General features: G+C 41.8%; 1 protein-coding gene across 1 annotated transcript in view; it reads left to right on the top strand.

Moving 5' to 3' along the window:
• The window catches only part of LOC132454177 (VPS10 domain-containing receptor SorCS3-like), a 52,872-nt gene extending 44,958 nt beyond the window's left edge, over positions 1-7,914 (top strand). The window contains exon 3 of the mRNA XM_060047395.1: positions 7,797-7,914. Coding sequence (XP_059903378.1) covers positions 7,797-7,914 — 118 coding nt within the window. The remainder of the gene's footprint in view (positions 1-7,796) is intronic.
• The last annotated feature ends 700 nt before the right edge of the window (positions 7,915-8,614 follow it).

The raw sequence follows: 8,614 nt of genomic DNA, 5'->3' as shown, positions 1-8,614 counted from the left end.
TCTTCAACAATTTCAGTGTGAGTCTGTATCAGGGTTGCTCCCAAATATTGATTCATAATGAATTGATGCATGAATATTAATGATACAAATTAATAATTCAAACTGATCCAATAAACAGCTTTATAATTCTTCTATTTCTTCTATAACTTTCTTATTTTTCGTAGTTTTTCCTTCAATACATCACTTGTCAGGACATTTTATCATTATTTTAATAAAACAAAAACGATGTGCTTTGCCAAAATTACGTACTGTATCCCTGACACTTGAATGTGCGAGATTTTGGAACATATTCCAAAACTTTAATGAATTTGACAATCGCCCAAATAAGTACTTAAGGATGCAGTGGCCATTACAGAAATGCAGTTTTTTTTAATATATGTGATTTCCCTTGAGTGAAACGTTTCAGCGGTGGACCTCCGACTCTTAATAGAGGGGAAAAGCTGCCATGACCTCATGTCCATTATGTCTGTTTTTTTGTTCGAGAGAGAATCCTGCACAGTGTTCTCAGTAAGAGCTACCTATAGCTGCTAATGCCCATTCAGAGCATTGGTAAATGTACCATTTTATGTGTGCACACACAAAAGAGCCCAACTCTACTTGCAGCTTTTGTGATACCACATTAGCCTCTTAATGGTGCCTTTGTTGATGGCGAACGTTGGTGCTTGGCCATTACAGATTCACAACACAACTTCTCTCATCCGAGTGCCTAAGTGTAGTGCCACTGTATAGAGCTATTGCTACCGAATTAGTGGCATGGATGCCAGGGTCAGAAGCGCCAAACCAGTGCAACGTCTAGACTGTGAAGATGTTGATGTTGTTGAACACAAAGTACAGCAGTATGATGTGGAAGATGATTCATAATCACATGTGTAAACTACACTATATTAACATTATAAAATACAATAATTAAAACTTTTTTTTTCTCCACCTGACACAATTGATTAAAAACTTCCATGGTGTCGCTCGGACCGTGCATCGTGTTAGATGGACCATGCATTAAAAAACAACCGTTCATAATTCATGCATGGATGGCTTTCTGCCCCATAGCTCCCAGTTGTTTTGCTTTCGCTCATAGAACATAGCATTGAATAAACATCTTAACTGTAAGCACTCATACCCTCAACATTCCTGCAATCCTGTTTATGCATCCTATTTTGAAGACGTTTTAGAAGCAGTCGATGCCACGACGAGGATTCTTAGCATGGCTGTCACCAGGTAGCAGACCCCCAACCCTGGCAGGCTCTGTAAAGCGCTTGACGATTGTTGCCTGACATTCACCCATTCATACATAGTACACTCATTCACACACCGACGGCTATGTCAGCCATGCAAGCGCGTCGGGAATAGTTAGGGTGAGGTGTCTTGCTCAGGGACACCTTGACACTCAAACTAACTACCTTCCATTTAAAAAGACAACCCCCGCCACCTCCTAAGCCACTCCCACCCTTTTGCTGATATCTGCTTGGGGAATTATTTCATCCATCCCAGGGAAAAGAAAAGTTAAGCACGTTTCCCGTTCATTTCTTATTTTCAGTAATCCTTTCTAACCATATGGCGTAGCATAGTTATTAGCTCATTGAATCCGCCTCAGTGATTCAATAATTAATGTAGATGTATACAAGTAGGGGTCACACTGTAGCCTGAAGCTGGTACCAGTTGCCTGCCAGCAGGAAGGTCCATGGTTCCAAGCGGCCCCAGGGCCTTCCACATGAAGCCTGCTTGTTCTCCACAGGTTCCTGGGGGGCTCCTCTGCTAACAAGACAGGCACGGGATGATTTTTCATCAGGGCAATGCAGATGCGCAGCTGTTGCTATAGGGACCCACCCTTGGGTCAATTATAAATACAGAAAAGGGTTTTATAACAGGACTGAAGATATCTGTCGGTTCAGTGTTTTTTTTTTCCCAGCTTGTACGCCACAAGCTGAAAATGGAAACAGCAAAGAAAAAATATATAGCCCAGTGTTCTTGAACAAGGGGCTGCCCTTAAAGCTATAATGTTCTGCAACTACTCTGTGGCTGTAGAGAAAGCTTTGCTGTTAGAGAAGGCTGTGCTGTACAAAAGAACCGGTCCATGTCTGGGTTTATGTATTCAACACCTGTCTTTCTGTTTCAAGATAATCACGGGTTTTACCATTGTTCAAAACACAGATAATTTATGGAGAACAGGATGTATTCCTAACGTAAGCCATCAGGGGAGATTACATTTTCTGATTCATTTGAATTCATACTATAGTTTGTCATTATTTTTTCATGAACTTTTTCACTAAGTGCATGCTTAATAGCCCCACTAGCGTTATAAATGGTGAGAATGAGCAATCAAATCGACATTCCTATCAAGTAGATGTGTTAATGTCACTTCCAGCAAAACGGCTGAAATGTAAAATGCATTTGAACGTATTCATCCTGCTGAACAGAATAACAAATATCTTTCTATTTCTTTCTAACAGACACTGAAACTTAAAAAACATCCGGCCCAAATCAACAGTTGAAATAGCATTAAAAAAATGCTAAAATATTAAAATATCGACTGGGCCAGCAGGCTTCCACAGAGAGCCATGTTGCATTCATGATAATGCTGTGTGTCGAATCACCGGCAAGCTCTCGCGCAGGGAGTTTTAGGAATGGAAGTCTGCCACAGAACCTGAGGGCAGCCGTACGAAGGACGGGGATTGCAGATGTGGAAGGGCGGGGCACATTAGTCTGCGCTCACAAGATATACGGCCCAAACCCCCGCAGAAGCGTTCATAAATTCATCTGAAACACTCTGCAAAGCGGCAATCCATCTGGTGTCTCAAAGTTTTTAAGTACTGTTGGCGTTTGCGCCTTCGCTAATGCAGTCTCTGACCTCGTGTTAACCATCGCAGGAAGGCGGCCGGCTTTCCCAGAGACCTTGATTTATGAAGCAACGACAAATAACGTCGCTCCGTCTCCGACTAACAATGGACGGCTGTTCGCCCGTCCAAGAGAGTCTAATTCTAACTCCTACATGAACACCAAACGTAATAACTCACGTTCATTCCTCTCCCACAAGCGATGGCGCGGAACTGTTCCGCAGTCTCGGAGGGGCACGCACGGGGTCTTCAGCGGGTCTTGTTGCGTGGGCACGGGTTCATACGACCACAGAGTTGGGGGGGCAGTTCCATTACTGCAGGGGGGTCCCAAGTGCCCCATAGATCCCTCTTTAATGACGCCACACTATCGTTGCGAGTACCCTCATATAATGTTTCATTAACTTGACCATATTTATTCCAACACCTGCCCCCTCCTCCCCCCCCCTCCCCTCTCCCCCCCCAACCCCCCGTGGCGCCCAAGGCCACCGAGTCGATCCGGTCACAGCGTGCTGCGGTCAGAGCTTCTCCGCCCACGCACACACGGGCCGTCCGCCAGCCTCCACCGGCCCTGTGCCTGAATAACAAAGACGTAGAAAAACATTAAGTGGCGTGATTCACTTTGAGTCGTTGTCCTTGAGAAGCTGTCACTTGTTTCTCGGCTGAAAGTTACTTTCATCTTCCCTCGCGTTGGTGTGGGTGGCGTCGTGGTTTTAATTGGATCATGTTGTAGGGAGTTGCCATAACACTAAAAAAAGCAGTAATCTGTGCATAAATCAAACTGCCTGGTGATGGTGATTGTGCGTGTGTGTGTGTGATTGTGCGTGTGTGTGTGTGTGTGTGTGTGTGCGTGTGTGTGTGTGTGTGTGTGCGTGTGCGTGTGTGTGTGCGTGTGTGTGTGTGTGTGCGTGTGGTGGGGGTAGAGCACATCAATGAGAGGCGGTTCAATGCCCTGACGATGCCATTGTCCCTCTTCCGTCCAGAGTGTCGATGGCTTTGATCGATGACCGCCAGCGGGATTTGGCGTGAGTTCACCTAATAGCAGGGCATTTCATCGCCATGAAACCAGCCCATAATAAATCTCAGAAGGGATGACAAATGCACTGCTGACAATTTTTTTTACTCTTTTTATATTTTCCTGTCTGGCTTTTCAAACTCAAAGCCCAGATAGAGACATGGGATCAAGACAAAAGAGGGAGTTTTTTTTTGTTTCAAGCAAGGAGCCAAACACTGGGATTTCATAGTCGCATGGGGAGGAAATAAAAATCACATCAATCAATCATTTGTCAGTGATTGCGATATTTGATGTGACAGAGAGCATTCTTACTTGCTTCATTTCGAAGCGCCACAATATTTTAGACACAAAAGAATAGCTCTTTGAGCCACCCACATGCCTTTGAAATAATAAACCCAAAACCAAGATTCAATAGATCCTTCGCTTAAGGTTTATCCCCTGTGTTCCTCAGAGACGTTCGTAGAATTCCTCATTCATTGATGGCCTTCATAAAATTCCCCAAAAAGTTTACGAAATCAATTTGGCTCTTCAATGCTCATCCAAATCACTTCGAAAACCTCAATAAAAAAGATTTTCCAGAGAGACAGATAATGACCTGTGTAGCTCTAGGGAGACACCAAATAAATACATAAATAAACGTACCTTTCTACCTACATATTAGTTACTCATCCCGATTTTCTTTTGTTTTTAAGAAGAAGATTTTGATGTTCATGGTTGCATTATTACATAAACAACACTGACTTAAATGTAAACACTTAAAATGAACATAACCTTTTAAGTGAAACTGAAACCACTGTTCTGGCTGGAATTCCAACACTACGAGATTTTAACAAAACACGTTTTAGGCTGATAGTTCTAGGAAGGAGGGGGGTGTATTACCACCCGCGGCAACTTGATGATGCTCAATTGGAAAGCCATCCGGGTTAGTGTATGTGCGGTTCAATGAGCGATGTTACATAATGAGTGGCGTTATACTATAGGTGTCCGGAAGCCTAACCCTCTCTTTGAAACTATCATAAAAATCAACGGCTGTCCGGAAAGAGCTTCACAGCTCCACGCATCCACACTTCCACAAACACCGTGGCTACACTATAAGACTATAAGTCAGAGAAGACTATAAGTCAGAGAAGCTTATCCCTCTCTCGGATGCCGCAGTCAACAGCTGCCCAGACAGAGTGCTACACGTCCGCACACACCTCGCCACCAGTATCCCGCCTGCATCCAGAAGGACACCAAAGAGTATATTAAAATAAACTTCGGCATCACGATAAGACGGTTACCTGAGTTTGACACAAAGTTGAATGTTCACATTATATAAGACCTTGAGATTTGCAAACACAGGATTTTACACCTGTTTTCTCTAAAATACAGTCTTATTTTGGTAACAGTGACAAAAGCGCATTGATTATTATGTTCATAATTATATTATACTTATAACCATGTTTTACCGGTTTTAACGGTTTTGGGTTCACCGGCCCTCTAAGATGAAACATCCTTATTATTTTGGACGAATACATTCGATTTCTTCAATAGTGACAACATTTTACCTCACCTTACAAGGCACCTATCTGAACATATAAAAATATATATGAAAATCAACCACCGTTGTCTAATTAAAACTATTGTACTAAAGCACAACAAATATTACTGTGTAAGAAATTCTCCCGATAAAGTTAACAAACAAAAGAAGGAAGGCGTAGAGCTGCGAACCGTGTGGTGTTATCCCCGGGCTGTCCGGGCGCTCTGCTGTTTATGGGGATGTTTATTGTGTCTTCATGGCTCTTGTGGCCAACTGTAAAGTTGGCTCCCCTTGCCACAGGCACACGGAAGCAGTGGGACACACTGATGTTAGAGCATGAAATGTCAAAGCAAGGACACAGGGCATCTGTCTTTGAAGAGATGTGTAGGGGAAGTTTGTTTTCTGTGCATTTTCCTCTGTGTGTTTTGTTGTGTGTGTGCGTGTGTCTCTGTGTCTGTTCATGCTCACATAATCATTATCGCAATACAATGTGTTCAAATAATTATGAGCTGCATAATAATGTGGACCATATCATTTATAGACACCCACTATCTTGGGTGTCTACAAACACTATCTTTACTTGTTTTGTTAGGCCATACACATCTTGTCCCGGCAACCTGTCAACATCATAATGCTTTTGGTTCTACAGTGTTTATACCTTGCGACACACACACACTAGGGCTGGGACGACGCGTCGACGTAATCGACGACGTCGACGCATAAATTACGTCGACGCGAAAAATGCGCGTCGATTAAAAAAAAAAAAAAAAAAAGATGGGCGGTGCCGGAGCGTAGTTGCAACGCGAGTGGCTCCTCTAAAGTATGGGAATTCTTTAATGTGAAATGAAACGATTCCGTGATATGTCGTCTTTGCAAAATGGAGATGACTTTCCATTCTAGCACCACGGCAATTCACCAGCACCTGAAGAGGCGTCACCCGGTAGCAGCTGCAGATGACTGAGCACCGTAGAATTCTAAGAATGCATTACTTTGCACTTTTATTTTGGAATTTAAAGGCAATAAACATGTATTGAAATGTTAAGGAGTTCAGATATGTAAATCAACATGTATAAATTGCTATTAGTCAATTAATGGGGAGATAATCGAGAATCGAATCGAATCGAAATCGAATCGGACTGAAAAAATGAATCGTTAGATGAATTGATGCATCGAAAAAATAATCGCTAGATTAATCGTTTAAAAAATAATCGTTTATCCCAGCCCTAACACACACACACACACACACACACACACACACACACACACACACACACACACACACACACACACACACACACACACACACACACACACACACACACGCACACACATTGAATTGATTGTTGTCTGTTTGAAACTTGATGTTGTTGACTGCATGCTGCGTCCCGAGGCCAAGGAACTGTAGGGAAATAGATGTTTTTTTCTCAATGACATTTTCCCTGGTTAAATATTGTCTCTCTAAAAACAAAAAGCATGCCTTGTGTGACCTCCCTCCTCACCTCTTCTGGGCTCTTACTGTGAGTAGGGCTGTTAATCAATTAATCAAGGGCAATTAATCGAATTTTGATCACGATTTTGAATATTTCCAAACTAATTTAATCAAGTTTAAATATTGTTTTTGTATATATTTTTTATTCATTAAATGCTTTGCATATATTGCAGCTGGATACATATTTGTACATTATTTTCTATTTGAACATTTTCTATTTGAACATTTTGTGTGTTTTTTTGTTAGAAATGCTGAATCTTTTACTTTAGTTTTTATTTTATTCTATTTTATCCTATTTTTAATTGATCACTTATGTCCCTGCTTGTTTAGATTGTGTTATATATATAAATATATATATATTAGAGCTGTCAGTTAAACGCGTTATTAACGGCGTTAACGCAAACCAATTTTAACGGCGTGAAAAAAATTATCACGCGATTAACGCAATTATTTTATTAAAAAAAATAAAAACATTTGAAAAAATCATTTGTACAAGGCAAGCCGATGCACTTCAACATGTTGATAAGAGAATTAAAATGAGAAGAATTATGGGACAAAAAAATCAAGGGATATTTAGCATAGAAAAAGAATTTGCGATTAATCGCGATTAATCGTGAGTTAACTATGACATTAATGCGATTAATCACGATTAAATATTTTAATCGCTTGACAGCTCTAATATATATATATATCACTGTTAGTTCATTGTTATTGTCTTAATGTATGCACCTTATTCACCAAGCCAAATTCCTGGCTGGTGTAAAACCCTTCTTGGCAATTAAATCCTTTCTGATTCTGATTCTGATTCCGATAAATGCATCATATATTCAAACTCAAAAATAATCATTTGAATAATCGTGATTCCAATTTTGACCAAAATATCGCTATTATATTTTTCTATAATCTGCCAGCATTAACTGGGAGTTTTGGTGCTTGCCTTCCCAGGTCCACCGACTATGGGGCCACTTACCAGAAGCTCAACGACAAAGTGGGGCCCAAGACCATCCTCAGCTACTTGTACGTCAGCCCCAACAACAAGCGCAAGGTAATCCTCACTGTCTAATCCAGTCTTTTTTCATTTGTTTGTGTTTCCTTCCTAATGGTGCTCCTGGCTCCGTTTGCTGCCTTGCCAATATCTGCTATTAGGTACATCGCTCATTGCTATGAAGTGCTGGCCAGGTTGTGGAAAACAACATTAACATGGGCAGTTGTGTGATGGCGTGTTACCTCACACAGGTACGCGTGCCCGCACAGCCGAAATCAGAGTCAATTATGACGAGATAGCTTATTTGGACTAACATGGAATGGGTTCTTGGCTTCTCATAGGCCTTTAATGTGCAGTCAACAGAAAACCCCAGACTGGGTCAGTAGTTATTGTTTAAAGTGAAGGCCCCCATGCAACGCTGTTTACCGGAATATTCTGCTTTGGATTCAACTGCAAACCCAACAGTGGGAGAAATCAAATCGTTGAATACGTTTAATGCGTTTATTTCAGGGCACCTTTCGAAATCTCTCAAGGTCGCCCTACAGTTAAGACAAGAGAATACAAAACATTAAATTGGCTGGTGGGTGGAGTTAAGTGAGGCATGCCAGTCGAAACAGGTGAGATTTGATGGTGGAGAGACACTCTATTGCGCGGATGGATAATGGGAGTGAGTTCCAGAGGCGAGGGCCATAGCGGTTGAATACTCTGAGCTCCGTCGTTGGCCGAGGGAGTTGAGAGCAGGGAGGAGGAGGAGGAGGGTCGGAGAGTTCTTCTGCTT

This window comes from Gadus macrocephalus, chromosome 3 (genome assembly GCF_031168955.1).
Source record: "Gadus macrocephalus chromosome 3, ASM3116895v1".
In the NCBI taxonomy this organism is placed as follows: Eukaryota; Metazoa; Chordata; class Actinopteri; order Gadiformes; family Gadidae; genus Gadus; species Gadus macrocephalus.
The sequence above is the reverse complement of the archived record's forward strand: the minus strand, read 5'-3'. Positions and strand labels throughout refer to the sequence as shown.